The sequence below is a fragment of the Thalassophryne amazonica genome, chromosome 13, assembly GCF_902500255.1.
Source record: "Thalassophryne amazonica chromosome 13, fThaAma1.1, whole genome shotgun sequence".
Lineage (NCBI taxonomy): Eukaryota > Metazoa > Chordata > Actinopteri > Batrachoidiformes > Batrachoididae > Thalassophryne > Thalassophryne amazonica.
The window spans coordinates 54,368,080-54,389,157 of NC_047115.1; the positions used below are offsets into that span (position 1 = coordinate 54,368,080).

The 21,078-nt window shown below is 45.4% G+C and overlaps 1 protein-coding gene across 1 annotated transcript in view; it reads right to left on the minus strand.

Moving 5' to 3' along the window:
* Positions 1-1,250: 1,250 nt before the first annotated feature.
* The window catches only part of col21a1 (collagen, type XXI, alpha 1), a 79,012-nt gene continuing 59,184 nt past the window's right edge, over positions 1,251-21,078 (minus strand). The window contains exons 20-29 of the mRNA XM_034185289.1: positions 19,060-19,113; positions 18,775-18,846; positions 17,512-17,547; positions 16,307-16,351; positions 8,079-8,111; positions 7,860-8,006; positions 7,728-7,782; positions 7,442-7,633; positions 7,291-7,368; positions 1,251-2,107 (exon numbers count right to left, since the gene is read on the minus strand). Of these exons, the coding sequence (XP_034041180.1) occupies positions 1,920-2,107; positions 7,291-7,368; positions 7,442-7,633; positions 7,728-7,782; positions 7,860-8,006; positions 8,079-8,111; positions 16,307-16,351; positions 17,512-17,547; positions 18,775-18,846; positions 19,060-19,113 (900 nt within the window). The 3' untranslated portion in view covers positions 1,251-1,919. The remainder of the gene's footprint in view (positions 2,108-7,290; positions 7,369-7,441; positions 7,634-7,727; positions 7,783-7,859; positions 8,007-8,078; positions 8,112-16,306; positions 16,352-17,511; positions 17,548-18,774; positions 18,847-19,059; positions 19,114-21,078) is intronic.

Below are 21,078 nucleotides of genomic sequence, written 5' to 3' on the forward strand. Positions count from 1 at the left end.
ACAGTAATTTAAGGCAAGCTTTGTGACACAACTGACATATTTCACACTGAAATTTCTGCATTGTGAAATTTCAAACCATTTTCTTCCTAATTAAAAAAAATGAACAAATGGCTGTTTTGATAGGTAAAATAATATGACTGGCATATCTCTTCTCTTGGCAGACACACAAAATTAGCTGTTGTAAAAGATTTTTATGGAACTAAGTGCTTGACATTCAGGCACATAGCAGCTTCAAATCAGCTGCAGAAAATCACAGTTCTTGTCACATAAAATTTATGCCGCAGTTCTCAATTGAACCTGGAATTAATGGGTTTGAAAAGTTGTCTTTTAACAGAAAATACACAACAGATGACAAATGAAAGGATGAAATAATAAAAGTAATACGGTGTCTGGCCTTCACAAACATCCATAACAGCATCTTGGCATTTGATCACAGGATACAACTAATCACTCAAAATAACATTATTGATTTTCACTGACCTTGATCTTTAAGGCAACAAACAGACACAAATTAGGGCATGATGGGATGTTAATTGCATCATAAAGAAAACTAGTGCAGCAGATAACAGAATATTTACAGAGGAATCATGCAAATGGTGATAGAAGCACCAAATGTGACACAAATACACCTTAGACATTAGTCTTTTGAAGAAAAAAAATGATTAGCCAATTGAGTTTTCAGTAGGCAGCCAGGTAGGGGTCAACTGAAAAAATTACAAAATTAAAAGATACTCCAATCATATTGACAGCTATACCATATTATTTGTCTGATCACAAAGATTCCACAAAGGTATAGTTTGGACTATCTGTTACTGAATATTATGGAGTAAAAACAGCAAGAATGGTGACAAAGGTCAATTTCAGTTTGTACAGGAGTCAAAAGTTAAAGTTGTTCTAATTTTGGTAAAAAGTAATGCAAATTATTGGTTGAGCTAATAGGATTTTAAAAAGGAAGAGTTTGCACCATGGGTCATGCTTAGTTATCATGTTGTAAGTCCATGTCCATGTCATAGAATCCAATGGACGTAGACATTGTTTGACCTTTACTTTGCAGACCAAAACATTCAACACAGTAAAAACTATTCCATTTATTAATCCTATTAGCTCAACGAAATTATTTGCACCATGTTTTACCAAAACTGACCCCTTTTGACCCCTCTACAAACTAAAATTGACCTTTGTCAACATTTTTGCTGTTTTTACCCCATTCAGTAAGAGACAGTCCAAACTATACCTTTTTGGAATCTTTATGCTCAGACAAATAATGTGTAGTTTTCAATATGATTGGAGCATCTTTTAATTTTGACCCCTGTGTAATTTTTCAATTGACCCCTACCTGGCTGTCTATTGTCTATTGGACAACCGGTTTTTCAATAGAGTAATGTCTAAGGAGTATTTGTCCCGAATTTGTTGCTTCTATCACCATTTGCAGGATTGTTTCAGTTACCTGCTGCAGTGCATTTGCTTAAAGGTCTCTGTTCTTCTTCTTGTTTTATTGACTTCATTTATTTTCCTTTGATTTGTTACCTGTGAAGCAGCTATACATACAGTGTACAGCAAGTATTTAAAACATGCAAAGAAGAAACGCCAGGGGGCAGTGTGGGAAACTGTACCTTTCAAACTACTCATAGAGAAATCCTAACAATGTACATGTAGCAGATGTGTTCAGGATGGTGCAGAAGGGAGTGTTGAATGGGGTTACTTTATTGTAACCCCAATAAAACCTCATACTATATCAGAATTTTTAATGTTTAGAACACAAACCACTGCTGAGTGACTGAAACCACAGAATACATGCTGTAGAAGAGGTCAGTTTGTTTCTGTGAAGCATAGACGCCAAAAAAAATTAGATCTTCCTGAGAATGCCTGTTTCTTCCACAACAGCTTTTTTCTGGTGTGTGCACTGCTGCTGTATGACGTCAATAGTTTGGCCCCTTGCTGAAAGGATCCCTCCTCATCATGCGTCCATAGCACATGGAAGGATCACACACCCCAGGATCACCAGGGATACCGGGGTTACCGCTTTTACCCTCTGCTCCATTTAGCCCAGGAGGTCCTGGATTACCAGGAGGACCTTGCTTACTATAACCTGGAGGACCCATTGGGCCTGTGGAAGAAATAACAAGCCGTAATCATCAGCAAAAGCATAGCAACATACAGTGCACCTGGAAAGTATGAACAGGGCTTCACTTTTTCCACATTTTGTTATGTTACAGCCTTATTCCAAAGTGGAGTATGGATGTCTCTGTACATTGTTGCATTCATTTATTCCTCAATCCTGATGAGTCTCCCACTTCCTGCCGCTGAAAAACATCCCCACACCATGATGCTGCCACCAGAATGCTTCACTGTCGGGACGGTGCCTGGTTTCCTCCAAACATGATGCCTGACATTCATGCCAAAGAGTTCAATCTTTGTCTCATTAGACCAGAGAATTTGTTTCTCATGGTCTGAGAGTCCTTCAGATGCCTTTTGGCAAACTCCAGTTGGGCTGCCATGTGTCTTTTACTAAGAGCCTCTTCACACATAGCATGAATAAGTAGGAATCAGAGCGAATCACGGCGAAACAGCCCGAATGAGCAAACCACAAAATCATCGAGCCAGCGTCGGGAGAGACATACGGTTGGGCAGGCGTGAACGATCCCGCTGCATCAGTTTCCTGCACGCTCATGCACAGTGCGAACAGCTGGAGCATGTGGCTCCACATCGCACAGCTGCTGTGGAAATAAATAAAAATAAAAATACATGCCACCAGGGGGATTCAAACCTACAAGTTACAAAAGCTCTGATTAACAGACAGAAACATTACCACTGCACTACCATCGCTATCCTATAAAAAGAATGTAAAATGCATAAAATCACCAAGGAGTTAAACATATTTAAAAAAAAAAGAGAAATTAGACAATGTAGATGAAGAGGAAGTCTTTAATTATGGCAAAAAAGTGCAGTAATTGCCTCTGTTGTGGAGGAAAAAAACAGCTGGAACGTGTTGCATCACATCACACCTCTGCTGTGGAGAAAAAAATAAAACCACACACCATAAAAAACACCTAATTTTATTGAATCCCTGTTATCGAGTGGACAATACAAGTATGAACTCGTCTGTTCCTCTCTAGATGACCCATGGTCATAGATGTACAGTCATGACATGACATCAATGAAGCAGTGCACTCTTATCATGTCCACATCTGCTGGCCTTGCTTGTCCTTCCAGCCCCGCGTGTCTGGCCGACACACGTGTTCTGTGGATGGTGCGCCGCAGGACAGACAACGTATCATGTGGAACAGAGTTCACGTGGGTGACGTTGCACTCAGATCACCCGCTGCGTGATATGATCTGATGGTCCATTTCACCTGGGACAGCCAGTCAATGTGTGCACTGTACGCTCGCTTGCTGCAGCCTGTTGCAACAGCAGTATATGTTTTTATATATGTCCACATGAGGACAGCAAGCAGACACATGCGCATCACAGTGGGCAGTTGTAAGTCCATGTCTGTCAAAATACGGTACGTGTTCCCCAGCTGGGACATCCAGAACCAGAAATCTCAACCACTGCTGCTGTCGGCGGCCACGCCCCCTGTCCGTCCAGCGCACACACCAATATTTCACATGTTTCTGTGTTATGTGATTATTATTTTTTAGTTATTAGTTATGCAATTGTGTATGTAGGTTGTGTAGTACTTATTAATATACCTGTCCTGGCTGTGGTCTCTGTGTTTTTAATGTGACGCGGCGTGTGCACTGAGCTGTCATTTGCAGCAGTCAGTGAGTCTCTGGTCAGCAGCTGGGAGGTGGCACGCTGTGCTGTGTGCGTTCAGACGTGGCTGGCCAGTCCCCATCTGTACATCCATATTAGTAGTTCATGCAAGTGTGTCCCCCGGCATGCCACGTGTTGTGGATGGGGGGAGCACAACACACATGCAATGGCACTTAGACAACTTTCACATCCAGCTCAAAAGTAATCATCTGCTCACTATTTTCATGCTAACAGCATGAATGCTGACACATTTTCTAAGGGTGAAGCGAGCGGTGTTGGATGTTCGTGTGTGTCACCTGGAATTTGGCCAACACCTGCCGTGAGAGGGATTGAATGGGCTCTCACAGGGCACACTTTGTCTTTCAGCCAATGGTGTGCGCAAACAGTTGTAGCGACAGGTATAGGAAGAGTCCTGGTGGAGCCAAACTTCCTCTGTTTACTGATGATGGAGGCCGTTGTGCTCATTCGGACCTTCAAAGCAGCAGAAATGTTTCTGTACTCGTCCCCAGATTTGTGCCTTGAGACAATCCTGTCTCAGAGGTCTACAGACAATTCCTTTGACTTCATGCTTGGTTTGTGCTCTGACATGCACTGTCAACTGTGGGACCTTATATGTAGACAGGAGTGTGTCTTTCCAAATCATGTCCAATCAACTGAATTTACCCCAAGTAGACTCCAATTAAGCTGTAGAAACATCTCAAGGATGATCAGTGGAAACAGCCATGAAGCCATGAATTGAGCCATGTTGAGCTTCATGGCAAAGGCCGTGAATACTTATGTACGTGTGATTTCTTATTTTTTTGTTGTTGTTTGTTTGTTTTTAAAGTGGAAAAAAAAAAAAAACCTTTTTCACACTGTCATTATGATGTATTCTGTGTATAATTTTGAAGAAAAAAAATAATTTCATCCATTTTGGAATAAGGCTGTAACATAATAAAATGTGGAAAAAGTGAAATGCTGTGAATACTTTCTGGATGACACCTAAACAGATCATTCTCATTTAATTGGTGGCTTGTATGTCACGTGACATTCATTATTTGTCCCATTGTATGAGTCAAGTCATGTACCATGCCTTTCTGTCCCATACTTCCCTCTATTGCATGCATTCATTCGCTTTTTGTAAAAATGCTTCCATGATATTAAGTAGGTAAATCCAGCAGCCTCAGTGTTCGTGGGGACATCTTTAGGGGCTGCTGATGTCCTCTCAGGTGTTGAATTGGGCAAATTCTTGTTGTAATTTTTTTATGGACTGAAGACAGCAGATGTCTGCTCCACACACACTGCTGAGCTCCTCAGGAGCGCTCACTGAGCTCTGTTTCTTCAAGTGAACTGCTAAGTCCCAGGGCCCTCTGATTCCTGCTCTGGGAATAATTGCCTAATTTTAAGTAAAATATCAAATGACACAGATCTATTTAGGTGTCACATACAACCCCAATTCCAATGAAGTTGGGACATTGTGTAAAATGTAAATAAAAACAGAATACAATGATTTTCAAATCCTCTTCAACCTATATTCAATTGAATACACCACAAAGACAAAATATTTAATGTTCAAACTGATAAACTTTGTTGTTTTTGTGCAAATATTTGCGCATTTTGAAATGGATGCCTGCAACACGTTTCAAAAAAGCTGGGACAGTGGTATGTTTACCACTGTGTTACATCACCTTTCCTTCTAACAACACTCAATAAGCATTTGGGAACTGAGGACACTAATTGTTGAAGTTTTGTAGGTGGAATTCTTTCCCATTCTTGCTTGATGTATGACTTCAATTGTTCAACAGTCCGGGGTCTCCCTTGTCGTATTTTACACTTCATAATGCACCACACATTTTCAATGGGTGACAGGTCTGGACTGCAGGCAGGCCAATCTAGTATCCACACTCTTTTACTATGAAGCCACGCTGTTGTCACACGTGCAGAATGTGGCCTGACCTTTCAGCATTGATGGTGTCATCACAGATGTGAAAGTTGTCCATGTCATGGGCACTAACACACCCCAATACCATCACAGATGCTGGCTTTTGAACTTTGTGCTGGTAACAATCTGGATGGTCTTTTTACTCTTTTGTCCAGATGACATGATGTCCATGATTTCCAAAAACAGGTTGAAATGTGGACTCATCAGACCACAGCACACATTTCCACTTTGCGTCTGTCCATTTCAAATGACCTTGGGCCCACAGAAGGCAGCAGCGTTTCTGGATGTTGTTGATGTATAGCTTTTGCTTTGCATGGTAGAGTTTTAACTTGCACTTGTAGATGCAGCGATGAACTCTGTTAACTGACAATGGTTTTCTGAAGTGTTCCTGAGTCTACGCGGTAAGATCCTTTACATAATGGTGTCGGTTTTTAATGTAGTGCCACCTGAGGGATCGAAGGTTACGGGCATTCAGTGTTGATTTTTGGCCTTGCCGCATACGTGTAGAAAGTTCTCCAGATTCTCTGAATCTTCTGATTATATTATGGACTGTAGATGATGGAATCCCTAAATTCCTTGCAATTGAACATTGGGAAACATTTTTTCTTAAACTGTTTTCTGTTGGACTTTTTTTCATGCAGTTGCTCACAAAGTGGTGATCCTCGCCCCATCATTGCTTCTGAATGGCTGAGCCTTTTGGGGATGCTCCTTTTATACCCAATCATGACACTCACCTGTTTCCAAACAGGTGTTCTTTGAGCATTCATCAATTTTCCAAGTCTTTTGTTGCCCCATCCCAACTTTTTTGAAATGTGTTGCAGGCATCCATTTCAAAATGAGCAAATATTCCCACAAAAAAAAGTTTATCAGTTTGAACATTAAATATCTTGTCTTTGTGGTGTATTCAATTGAATATAGGTTGAAGAGGATTTGCAAATCATTGTATTCTGTTTTTATTTACATTTTACACAATGTCCCAACTTCATTGGAACTGGGGTTATAAAACAAATAATGAATGTTTTCCATTTGTGCAATGGAAATAATATTTTCATTTGTTGAAAGATGGAATATACCATTTCACTGACATTTTGTTGAATGATGTTACATATACTAACATGTGCATTCTCATAGGCCACCCAGATGGAAGTGGATACCAGTTGTGGCTGGGGAAGTAACCCATGTTAGAATGGTCCCTCTATACAACGGGTAGTTGTGGATTCTCATTTGCTTCATGCGACAGAATCGGTGGATAAGTACCAGCACCAATGGGTCTCAAAGCCTATATGGGACTTTCTTGGAGTTTTTCTGGTTTGAGCTTGACGTTTGGCTGACACTCGGTCATTCCACAAAGTTTGGTCTAAACCATATCATAACACTGTTAATTTGTTCACACATGAATGGATGAATTGCTACAAGGCCAAAAACAATGCCTCCCCCCCCCCACACACACACACACACACACACACACACACACACACACACACTCTATCACTATGCATCAATGTAGAAAACATCTGTATCTTATATGAAAATTACCTCATCAAATTCATATCCACATAAATTTATTTTAAATAACTAAATTAAATAACCCAATTAAAAAAATATTATTTACCAGGAGGTCCAGGTGGTCCTTGATCTCCAATTTTGGTTCGGCCCGGGTTCCCTTTCTCACCCTTGATGCCTGGTTCTCCTGCAAACACCAGTGCAGATGCATACTGTTAGAACATCCTGCAAAATAGCTTCAATAGCTGTAGTGGTTTTACCTTTCATCCCATTAACACCAGGGTGCCCTGGTCGTCCGGGATGGCCTGGCGGTCCCCTCGAACCAGGAAGTCCAGGAAGACCCCTAAACCCCTGGGTACCAGTTGGACCTGGTGGACCAGGAGATCCTGGATGGCTGTGGCATTTGGTACAGCTACTCTGCTGGTTGTTCACCATCAGCAAAGGGAACTCAGCTATATAACAAATAATAAAAACAACAAAAACATTTTACATGCAGTTAAAATAACTCAAAAACAGAAACTCAGTTCTGATTATAAAGATACTCACACTGTAGAACCTCTCTGCAAATCTGTCGGATGCGTGTCTCCAATATTTCACTTCCCTATTCAACAAATTTAAATTCTTACAATTTTATAACATCAAAACATCACAAGCCAAAATATGACAGTGCAAACATACAGGCCGTCCTTCAGCTCCAGCAGGGCCAGGAGGTCCTGTGTCCCCACGCAATCCTCTTGGTCCAGCAGGACCAGTCTGACCCGGCTGTCCAGGGCGTCCAACTTGACCTTCTGGACCTCTCTGGCCCAGATCCCCTGCTATCCCTTTCTGGCAAAAATACAGTGCAGTGTTAGCACTGTTTCATGCTGGATGGATTATAACATGTTGAGTGTGACATACCTCCCCTTTGAGTCCCACTGGGCCAGCCAAACCCTGTCAATCAATCAGATGATAGGCATTTAATTGTTCAAATAAAGAGAAAGCACTCAAAGAACGAGACTGCAACAATTTTTTGTTTTGTTATTTTAATCTGTCTCTGGATTTGCATGAAAATATACACTCAATTTATGAAAAATGTCTCGGTCATAATAGAATTACCTTTTCAAAATAGCCTATTGTTGAAGTTTTATAGCTGCTTCATCACTCTGAACTGACACTGCATATACGAGGTCTGTTAGAAACGTATCCGACCTTATTTTTTTAAAAAACCATATGGATTTGAATCACGTGTGATTGTGTCAGACAAGCTTGAACCCTGGTGTGCATGCGTGAGTTTTTTCATGCCTGTCGGTTGCGTCATTCGCCTGTGAGCAGGCTTTGAGTGAGGTGTGGTCCACCCTCTCGGCGGATTTTTATTGCGAATAAATGTCTGAACGATTTGGAGCTTTGCTGCATCAATTTTTTTCCAGAAACTGTGAGAGACCTCCAGGTGGACACCGTTCGAAAAAATTTATATGGCTTTCAGGGACGATTTTATGGGGATTAAACAGATTACGGAGTGTTACTGCCGCTTTAAGAACGGCCCACAACTCCTGAGAGCGCGGCGCGCTCCCAGCCCCCATCGACAGGCTGACACCCCGCTGAAACAACCAGATCATTTCCAACGTGAAAGCTTTGTTGATCTGGGACCTCGTCTGACTTTCACAAAAAGGCAGAAGATGTGGACATCAGCACTTTTTCGGCACATTCCACCGTTACAGGAGTTTTTTTCATGGAAAGAAAAGCGGAGGGACGCGCCACGGAGCCGTTCATTACGCGGGACAAAACCACCTCGGTGTTGGTCTCACAGGACGGCTTTTAGGTGGATTTCAGACGGATTCCAGTTGCTTTCCAGTCGTGTGAATATCCGATTGTGATTGTGCATGAGCTGGACATGCCAGAACATGTCTCGTGAGGCTTCATCACAGCGTTGCTTTGCGCCAAGCGGCTGCACCGCGACGCGCGGTGGAGCCACTTCTCTTTCCATGACAAAAACTCCTGTAACAGTGAAATGTGCCGTTCATTTTTAAACTGGACGCTGTCTTGATCCGGTATGTCATCTGACTAGCACAGGAATTGTGAAAAGACGTGGACATCAGCACTTTTTCGGCACATTAAGACAGACGTGCGGAGGAGTTCCGCGCGTCACGGTGCAGCCTCTCGGCGCAAAGCAACGCCGTGATGAAGCCTCACGGGACATGTTCTGGCATGTCCAGCTCATGCACAATCACAATCGGATATTCACACGACTGGAAAGCAACTGGAATCCGTCTGAAATCCACCTGAAAGCCGTCCTGTGAGACCAACACCGAGGTGGTTTTGTCCCGCGTAATGAACGGCTCCGTGGCGCGTCCCTCCGCTTTTCTTTCCATGAAAAAAACTCCTGTAACGGTGGAATGTGCTGAAAAAGTGCTGATGTCCACATCTTCTGCCTTTTTGTGAAAGTCAGACGAGGTCCCGGATCAACAAAGCTTTCACGTTGGAAATGATCTGGTTGTTTCAGCGGGGTGTCAGCCTGTCGATGGGGGCTGGGAGCACGCCGCGCTCTCAGGAGTTGTGGGCCATCCTTAAAGCGGCAGTAACACTCCGTAATCTGTTTAATCCCCATAAAACCGTCCCTGAAAGCCATATTAATTTTTCGAACGGTGTAATAGACCTCGTACAGTTTTCCTTGGGGCAACTGTTTGTTGTGATTTGGCGCTATATAAATAAAACTGATTTGATTTTGATTTGATTTGACGTTAGCTGGAGGTGAATAGTGTTATTTTTGAGAATCCAGATAAAGTAAGCCAAAAAAAAGGGATGTGAATTTTAAAAAAGAAAGTTTTTCATTATCAAATGTGTCCGATTTGTCAATGAATGGATGAAAGTTCATGTAACAACAAAACAGATTCATTTGAGAAATTAAAAATCCGGAGGTGTGAAGCAGTGCTTTTAGAAAACAATGTGATGCAAAACAAATAAAACTTAAAATAAAAAGTAGATAGAATATATAAAAACAAAAAACATTTTTTTCACTGTCATAAAATGTGTCATATTTGTCAAAGATTTGCTTATTATTATAGACTGTTGTGAAAGTGTAGGAACACGGACCCACAACAGGGGGCGCAAATGAACAGACAATGGAGGAGTCAAATAACACTGTTTTTACTGTTGTGAAACAGGCACAACAAATACAACCGATTACAATATTGAGACTGAGTTCAATTACAACGGTGTCGTGTGGGCAGGCTCAACGATAGGAGACGTCTGTCCAAGTCGAACCGGAACCAACCCGATTTCCTCTGCCACCGAACCCCGGGAATACTGGAGCCGCCAAGTCCCGAATTCCCAGGTGGCCACTGCCTCCGCTCGTCGGATCCGGTACTGCTGGCAAGAAACAGAAACAGTCAGGTGTGGGTGCGGCTGCACCCAGCAACATGGAGGGTGGAGAGTCCACCTCCACCTCTCGTCAACAACAATCAAGAAGTGTAGGAAGGTGAGTACTTATCCAAATGCTGTCCGGTAGTCAGCTGTCCTACAAATAATCAACAAGAATACAATTATAGTCACACGTATGTGTAGGCGGAGATCGTTACCTCTTTGGTAAGGCGATATCTCGGCAAATGAGGTGGAGATGCCGTCCTGCTGATATACCTCCTTGTTGATTGGGATCAGCTGTCTCCAGTGATGGGTGACAGCTGTCATCCTGGCTGCTCCTGTAAGGCGGCAGCGCCCTCCGGTGCCTGGAGCCCGCACTCCAGGCAGGGCGCCCTCTAGTGGAGGTGGGCCAGCAGTACCTCCTCTTCAGCGGCCCACACAACAGGACCCCCCCCTCAACGGGCGCCTCCTGGCGCACGACCGGGTTTGTCAGGGTGGCGACGGTAGAAGTCGGCCAGAAGGGCCGGGTCCAGGATGAAGCCCTTCTTCACCCAGGAGCGTTCTTCGGGGCCGGACCCCTCCCAGTCCACCAGATACTGAAAACCCCGGCCCATCCGTCGGACGTCGAGGAGCCGGCGCACGGTCCAAGCCGGCTCTCCGTCGATGATCCGGGCAGGAGGTGGCGCCGGACCCGGAGTGCAGAGGGGTGAGGTGTGATGAGGTTTAATCCTAGAGATGTGGAATACTGGATGAATCCGCAGTGAGGCCGGAAGCTGGAGCCTCACTGCGGCGGGATTGATGACCTTGAGTATCTTGTACGGACCAATGTATCGTTCTTGCAGTTTTGGGGAGTCCACTTGTAGGGGAATGTCCTTGGTGGACAACCACACTTCCTGCACAGGACGATACGTGGGAGCCGGGGCCCGCCGCCGGTCTGCGTGGTTCTTCGCCCTCGTCCGGGCCCTTAAAGCAGAACGGGCGGCACGCCACACCCGACGGCACTTCCGTAGGTGGGCCTGGACCGAGGGCCCACCGACCTCTCCCTCAACCACCGGAAACAACGGGGGTTGATACCCCAAGCACACCTCGAAAGGGGAGAGGCCGGTGGCTGATGACACTTGACTGTTGTGGGCGTACTCGATCCAGGCCAGGTGGGTACTCCAGGCCGTCGGGTGCGCGGCTGTCACACAGCGTAGGGTCTGCTCCATCTCCTGGTTGGCCCGTTCTGCTTGTCCGTTGGTCTGGGGGTGATACCCGGACGAGAGACTGACCGTGGACCCCAGTTCCCGGCAAAAGCTCCTCCAAACATGCGAGGAGAACTGGGGGCCGCGATCGGAGACGATGTCTGATGGTATCCCATGCAGACGGATGACGTGGTGGACTAGGAGGTCCGCTGTCTTCTGGGCCGTTGGTAGCTTCGGGAGGGCCACGAAGTGGGCCGCCTTGGAGAATCGGTCCACTATCGTGAGGATGACGGTGTTTCCCTGGGACGGCGGGAGACCGTGACAAAATCCAGGCCGATGTGGGACCAGGGGCGATGAGGAACGGGCAGCGGCTGTAGCAAACCCGAGGTTTTGCGGTGATCGGTCTTGCCCCTGGCACAGGTGGTACAGGCCTGGATGTAACCCCGGACGTCGGCCTCTAAGGACGCCCACCAGAAGCGCTGCCGGACAACTGCCACGGTCCTACGCACCCCAGGATGGCAGGAGAGCTTAGAACCGTGACAGAAGTCCAGGACTGCAGCCCTAGCTTCTGGTGGGACGTAGAGTTTGTTCTTCGGTCCGGTTCCGGGGTCCGGGTCTCGTGTCAGGGCCTCCCGGACGGTCTTCTCCACGTCCCAGGTGAGGGCGGCCACGATAGCGGACTCCAGGATGATGGGATCCGGGGGATCCGACGACTCCGTTTTGACCTCATCTTCGTGTACCCGGGACAAAGCATCCGATCTCTGATTTTTGATCCCGGGACGGTAGGTGATCCGGAAGTCAAAACGGCCGAAGAACAGTGACCAGCGGGCTTGCCTGGGATTCAGCCGCTTGGCGGTCCTGATATACTCCAGGTTCCGGTGGTCAGTGAAAACCGTGAATGGCACGGACGTTCCCTCCAACAGATGTCTCCACTCCTCAAGAGCCTCTTTCACCGCAAGGAGCTCTCGATTGCCGACGTCATAGTTCCGTTCGGCTGGGGTCAACCTGCGGGAAAAATAGGCACACGGGTGAAGGACCTTATCAGTCTTCCCGCTCTGGGACAGCACGGCTCCTATCCCTGAGTCCGAGGCGTCCACTTCAACCACTAACTGGCGACTAGGATCGGGCTGCACCAAAACAGGTGCAGACGAGAAGCGCCGTTTCAACTCCTTGAACGCGGCTTCGCAACGACCCGACCAGGTGAAGGGGACTTTTGGTGAGGTCAGGGCTGTCAGGGGGCTAACTACCTGACTATAGCCCTTAATGAACCTCCTGTAGAAATTAGCAAAGCCTAGGAACTGTTGCAACTTCCTACGGCTTGTGGGTTGGGGCCAGTCTCTCCCCGCCGTAACCTTGGCCGGATCAGGAGCGACGGAGTTGGAGGAGATAATGAACCCCAAGAAGGACAAAGACGTGCGGTGGAACTCACACTTCTCGCCCTTCACAAACAGCCGGTTCTCCAACAACCGCTGCAGGACCTGACGTACATGCTGGACATGGGTCTCAGGGTCCGGAGAAAAGATGAGTATATCGTCTAGATATACGAAGACGAACCGGTGCAGGAAATCCCGCAAGACATCATTAACCAATGCTTGGAATGTTGCGGGAGCGTTTGTGAGACCGAACGGCATGACCAGGTACTCAAAGTGACCTAAGGGGGTGTTAAATGCCGTCTTCCACTCGCCTCCCTTCCGGATCCGAACCAGGTGATACGCATTTCTAAGATCAAGCTTGGTGAAAATTTGGGCTCCATGCAGGGGTGTGAACACTGAATCCAACAGGGGTAACGGGTATCAGTTGCGAACCGTGATCTCGTTCAGCCCCCTATAATCAATGCATGGACGAAGTCCGCCGTCTTTCTTGCCCACAAAAAAGAAACCTGCGCCCATCGGGGAGGTGGAATTCCGGATCAACCCGGCAGCTAACGAGTCCCGGATGTAGGTCTCCATTGATTCGCACTCAGGCCGTGAGAGGTTGCACAGCCTACTGGACGGGAACTCACTGCCCGGAACCAAATCGATGGCACAATCATACGGACGGTGGGGGGGAAGAGAGAGAGCCAGATCCTTGCTGAACACGTCAACAAGGTCGTGGTACTCCACCGGCACCGTCCCCAGACTGGGCGGGACTCTGACCTCCTCCTTAGCTCGGGAGCCGGGAGGAACCGAGGAACCTAGACACACCCGATGGCAGGTCTCGCTCCACTGCACCACTACCCCGGACGGCCAATCAATCCGGGGATTGTGCTTCAACATCCAGGGAAATCCTAAAACCACACGGGAGGTGGCCTGGGTCACAAAAAACTCAATCACCTCCCGGTGATTTCCTGACACCACCAGAGTTACAGGAGGTGTCTTATGCGTGATCGGAGGGAGTAGGGAGCCATCTAGTGCCCGAACCTGAACAGGCGAGGTAAGCGCCACCAGAGGGAGCCCTATCTCCCTGGCCCATCTGCTGTCCAACAGATTCCCCTCAGAGCCCGTGTCCACCAGTGCTGGGGCCTTCAGGGTTGAGTCCTCATAAAGGATCGTGACTGGGAGTCGTGTGGCAATGTGGGTGTGTCCCACGTGAATGTCTCGGCCCACCCCTAGCCCAGTCTCTAGGGGCGGGCGTTGGAGTTTAACCGCTCGGGGCAGTCTCTCATATGGTGCTCTATGGCACCACAAACAAAACAAGCTCCGTGGGCCCGTCTCCTCTGTGCATCCGGTGCCCTAAATGTTGCCCTACTCGTGTCCATAGCTTCGTCAGTAGGGGGAGCTGTGGTCCCACGGAGCGCAGGGGCCGTGGAGCGTGGGGAAGGCAGAGCGCGGTCGGAACCGGAAGGGAGAGGGACGGCGCGTGCCCGGCCACGCCCTTCGTCTCGTTCCCGCCGACGTTCTTCTAACCGGTTGTCTAACCGTATGACAAGATCGATGAGCCCATCTAAATCCCGCGGTTCGTCCTTAGCCACCAGGTGCTCCTTAAGAACCAACGACAGTCCGTTTACAAAGGCGGCGCAGAGCGCAGTGCTATTCCAGCCGGACCTCGCAGCCGTGATGCGGAAGTCGACTGCATAGGCAGCTGCGCTCCGACGCCCCTGTCTCATTGACAGTAGCACGGTTGAAGCGGTTTCGCCTCTATTAGGGTGATCGAACACGGTTCTGAGCTCCCTTACAAACCCATCATATGTCAGAAGGAGCCGTGAATTCTGCTCCCAGAGCGCTGTAGCCCAAGCGCGTGCCTCACCGCGAAGCAGGTTTATTACATAAGCTACCTTGCTAGCATCGGTCGCGTACATGACTGGACGCTGTGCGAAGACGAGCGAGCACTGCATAAGAAAATCTGCGCACGTCTCCACACAGCCTCCGTACGGCTCTGGGGGGCTTATGTAAGCTTCAGGGGAAGGTGGGGGGGGGGTCGTTGGACGACCAGTGGAACATCGCTGTTACGCACAGGGTCGACGGGAGGGAGAGCCGCAGCGGCGCCCAGGGGGCGCGCTTCCACTTGTGCGGCGAGAGCCTCCACCCTGCGGTTCAGGAGGACGTTCTGCTCGGTCATTAAATCCATCCGAGTCGTGAAAGCGGCGAGGATCCGCTGCAACTCACCGATCACCCCTCCCGAGGACGCCTGCGCGTCCTGGTCTTCCATTGGCCGTTCAACAGCCGGTTGACGCCCCTCGGGATCCATGACGTTGGCCGAGATATCCTGTTGTGAAAGTGTAGGAACACGGACCCACAACAGGGGGCGCAAATGAACGGACAATGGAGGAGTCAAATAACACTGTTTTTACTGTTGTGAAACAGGCACAACAAATACAACCGATTACAATATTGAGACTGAGTTCAATTACAACGGTGTCATGTGGGCAGGCTCGACGATAGGAGACGTCTGTCCAAGTCGAACCGGAACCAACCCGATTTCCTCTGCCACCGAACCCCGGGAATACTGGAGCCGCCAAGTCCCGAATTCCCAGGTGGCCACTGCCTCCGCTCGTCGGATCCGGTACTGCTGGCAAGAAACAGAAACAGTCAGGTGTGGGTGCGGCTGCACCCAGCAACACGGAGGGTGGAGAGTCCACCTCCACCTCTCGTCAACAACAATCAAGAAGTGTAGGAAGGTGAGTACTTATCCAAATGCTGTCCGGTAGTCAGCTGTCCTACAAATAATCAACAAGAATACAATTATAGTCACACGTATGTGTAGGCGGAGATTGTTACCTCTTTGGTAAGGCGATATCTCGGCAAATGAGGTGGAGATGCCGTCCTGCTGATATACCTCCTTGTTGATTGGGATCAGCTGTCTCCAGTGATGGGTGACAGCTGTCATCCTGGCTGCTCCTGTAAGGCGGCAGCGCCCTCCGGTGCCTGGAGCCCGCACTCCAGGCAGGGCGCCCTCTAGTGGAGGTGGGCCAGCAGTACCTCCTCTTCAGCGGCCCACACAACATAGAGACTAATTATCCATTGTTATTTTGGCTCATAACCTCACAAGATTTCTATGTCAACACTTCCCCCAAACCTTTCTTTTCTTAAACTAATCCTTTGAATCAAACTATGGTTGTATTTAAATAACTAATAAAATGTCTGAGTGGTCTTCACCATGAAGCATAACTGATTCAAATAAACTCACATGATCTCCTGGATGACCACGCTCTCCTTTTACACCTTTCATTCCCTGGTGAGAAAATCATGAAATTAACCTTGTTAAACCAATGAAGTCTTTTTGGCTGTGTTGCTGCGGGTCATGCATTTAAACATGATTGCATCCTAACGCAGAGTGCAAATCACACTCACAGCACAACACATTAACACTCAGATGGAATCACACTAAAGGATTAGATGTTCTGATTTCACCGCCTTAAACACTACAGCTGATTTTATTTCACGCCGTAAATGTAAGCCACTTTGGAGTAATGACACTTGATTAGTGATTAAATATCCAATTACACTTTCAACACATACAATTTAACAGAGAGGTTTATATTTTCCAGACTTATTTTACTGCTTGAAACATGCAATGCTTTAAATTGTAACTGCATAATCGAAACACCTTGATTGAAGTGAGACAAACAGTCGACATTCCTTCATTAACAGCGGCATGACAAACTGCTGACAGCATTAAAAACAAGGCTACGGTAAATATAAAACAATTTAAAGGGACATACTGTGTCTTTTTCATTGTTGTTGGAGTTTCATGTTTAGTACCTTCCAAGTCCCACAATTCCAAGTCTGTGCTTGTAAAAAAAAACTTGCTGCACTATGAGGAAAATTAAGCATCTCATTTCAGATTACTACAACACATTTTTACAGAAGACCGTATCTTTGTCCACATGCTTTTTATGGGAGAGAGACAAAAACTCCAACCCATAGGAGAAGGGAGTGTGGCCAGTAACAGGTCCTTTCCATTTAAAAGGACAAGAACAGAAACAGTTTTTTTCTTGCAAATCTGAAAACAGGCTTTTTATTAATTACCTCAGTGTCTGTGGGATATTTTGGCCAACTGCAATCTTTGGAATTCATTTTAAAGTCACCACAGGTCTCATCTGTATAAAATCATAACTATTCCTGTGTGTATGCACAAAGGCAGAAATGTTTTGCCACATTTATAAAACCCCATCTATGCGCAGGCGTAAATGAGGTAACTTATATTAGAAGATGAAAAGGTGAATGACATGACCCCTTTAATTTAAATGGCCCAATCTCTCAATAAGATGATCACAATAATTGCAATCTCACCGTCTTCTTTTTGGAGTTAACATTTCAGAGGTTAGCAGGATCGCACAATGTCTACTTGTGTGACTTTAACTGGACACCACTTTTTGTTGTAAATCTTACCGTGTCTCCTCTTTCACCCGGATTTCCTCTTTGTCCCTTATGGAAAATGAAAAGTCATTTTAATGTGGAATGGCATCAACATAACATGTGTCACACACATCTACGAGTTCAGGCAAGACGTGTGTTGAATAATAAGACATTAACATGCAGCTATGTTTAAAGCTGTTGCACCACATTAGCTGGGTTTCCATTACAGATTTGCACAAAATTTAAGTGTTTCCATTTTGTGATGGAAAATGACTGCGGGGTTTTGTCTTTTCATGATAACTGTCATTCAAGGGGGCCCTTGCGAGAACTGGAAATACAATAATCATGGTGAATGGTAAGTAGCGCTAAATATTACCATTTCATTGTTTTGTTTTTTTATCCAGAACTGTTGTAATGTCATCTCTTCTAAGGTTTAACAAGCTCGTCATCTCTTTGTCCACCCACATGTAACACGCCATATATTTTAGAATGTCATGTGATCAGCAATAGCGAAAAAGTGTTTCCATTCCTCTTTTGTGGAATAAGGCTTTTTCAAATCACCTGAAAAACTGTCATGTACGTGCAAAAAAAATGCTTCTTAAAATATTTCAGTTTTTTCAACATACACCTCTTTCCATGAAGCATATTTTTAATTTGTTACTACAAATTTTGTAATTTGAAGGATAATGTGCACTTTTGGCATGAGCAGCTGTGATGTGATGTAAGTTTACAAAGTGAAGCGATGTTGTTTGTGATGTGGAAGAAAAAGACTATCTCAACCCAAGACACAGACAAGAAAAATCAATTAAAACAACCATTCAATGAAATAAGTGTAAACGCATGGAAAAATACAAACCTCACCTTGCTGGTTGACTGCTTTACCTCAGGGAGCTTTGGTGGTCATTTTCCGCTGTGCACTCTAAGCGAATCCATTAACCCACCAGAAATCTTATCATTTGCATCCACTGTCTCACTACTACACCTCTACGCACCTGGTGTGCCCCACTTTAAAGGGGTTTAAAGGGGTGCCACTCGAGGGGTTATTTTTATGTTTGGACTACAACATGCCCATACCTAATGAAAATGGGAAATCCAACCCCATTTGCACCTAGCAACCAGCTTTGTGCAGAATTTACCTGATGCATAAATTACAGTCGGCTCCCAGACATGCATTAAGTGAATTTGTGCCCAACTGTTTTTGTGTTCGCCAAGAAGATTGAGCCTTTTCAAATGTCAGGTCAGTTGCTTGCTGTTGTCCGACAGACAGAAGCATCACAGTGAAGTCAGCAGAAATACCTTGATGCCCTTGAGGCCTGGTAGGCCTGGATGTCCCGGCTGACCTGCCATTCCTTGTTCTCCTGCACTCCCCTTTAATTCAATTAAACATTGGTCAGTTACAAAGAAATAAGCAGATACTTCATTTTCTGGATGCATTAAACACCAGAACAAAAATACAAAATACAGAGCAATATTTTAGGAAATGCCAGTAGAATATTTCACTTTAAAAATCATTGCATCATAGGAATAAAAGTCAGGGGTATTGGCACTTGGTTAATAGTAGCTAAATTAAATTGAACATACCACAGGTCCTGCCATGCCTTGCAAACCAGGAGTTCCATTTTCACCCTTATTTCCCTTTGTTAAGAAATAAAAGAGGTTTATTTTATGAAAAACAATCACAAACTTAACATCCAAACCACAGTTTTTCATTTAACGGACTGCCAACTCCATATTATAATTCATTTTGAAATTTAAATTTCTTTTCCAGTTGAACAAGCTGTGGTAATTCCTGTTTGAAACTCAGCCATTAAAACAAAGCACTGCTCGCATGTCTGTAAAGGTCGGTTTCATTGGTGTGTCATTTACCAATACACATTGGCTTGTTAAAGGCGAACCAGTTAATGAGAAGTGATTAGATGAAGCATCCAGACCAGAAAGGCCCAAACTGCTTACATTTCCACCAAAAATTCCACTGACAAAAGCAGCAGTGTGCTTAATTTAGCACAAAAAAGCGATTGTTATTTCTGCCAAAACGTACTGAAAGTACAAAATAAGTAACATTGCCGACCTAAGCAGTTTCCACACTTATCAATGCACTCGTAGAACACTGCACTCCCTGTTTTAGATGGATTATACAAGAGTTTAATTATATGGCAGGGAATTGTGTTTGTACATCAGGCTACAATCATCCTTCCAGAGCTTATGTATTCACATGTTGGCTGTATGATGCAGATTACAGTATAACAGAGATGTTCTGTTGATTTCTTCACTATACTGTATTTTGATTTTGATGAAGTTAAAGCAACATTTGTTCATAGTTGACAGAACAGTGCCAAATTACACAAGCTGAGGTGCAGTTACGCTATGTTCATATTTGCTGTCTGGGGTAGAGGGTAAAGCAGATGTTTCAATGATTTCAGTGAGAAGATGATGGAAAGTCAACACACCCATACTTTGTGACAATACTTTCCATCAAAGGTTAAAAATTTTCAACTTTTTCCACATGCCGCAGTGACAATGGCAAATCAGATGTATTATTTTTAACAATGGGGAAAGTCAGGCAACAGGATGTGGACTATTTAAATACAGAAACACCCAGCTTTATATTAAGTAAACAGAAATGATTTGAGTGATTTTACAGAGAGAAATTACGCTGCAGCATCCCTAAAAGTTGACTGCAACCATCGCAGCCAGAGGTTCCTGTTTTTATATAGCGCACAAAACACTAAAGTTCTGTGGTCAAGTGTCAAATAAATAATTTGTTTATCAACTGCTAAACAAAGAAAAATGACCATGCCTCATGTCATCATCTACCATCTGTTGCTGCAGACAACAGTGATTCTGCTATAACATCCGGTATGACGGTTTTTCTAGTCATGTGAATGCAACATTAGTTTCAAGGGAGATTTATGTGTACATACACAAGCACACAAACACAGAGAGAGAGAGAGAAGAAAGTAAAGTCCTCATCATTGTCTAATATAAGACACCTTGTTGTCATGACAATAAGGCAGCTTAAAAATGCCAAAACTGGCATAACTGGCATCATTTACATAACCGCCAAAAAAGATTTATTTACCCCCAAAAATCTTGAACAGGACCCTTCCAGCAGTGCAGGTTGTCTGTGAATCATCCAGCTGAGTGCGCAGCTATCTTAAAGAAATTGAGACAGCGCTCAGACTGAAGGCTGGAACATGTTGGACCTTTTCAAGCCTGTTTTGTGGCATTCTCACATATCAACCTTGTTTATTTTTCTTTAAGAGGAGCTATTTTCCATCATGAAGGATAACACGCCAAATGTTAAAAGTTGATTTGCCACTCCTTGCACTAGAAATTATGCTACGCTCACATTATCCAAAGGAAAAGTAAGTGCCTTTGGCTGCTCCCTTGTTTTCATAAGGGGTCACCACAGCAGATCCAAGGTGGAGCTGCATGTTAATTTGGCACAAGTTTTACACCCGATGCCCTTCCTGACGCAACTCCACATTGCATGGAGAAATGTGGCAGGGGCGGGGTTTGAACTGGGAACTGCACTGGGATTGCAAATCTTGCAGAAGTGGATGGTCAGAACTTCATTGTGGGCAGAAGTTGTTGGCTAAA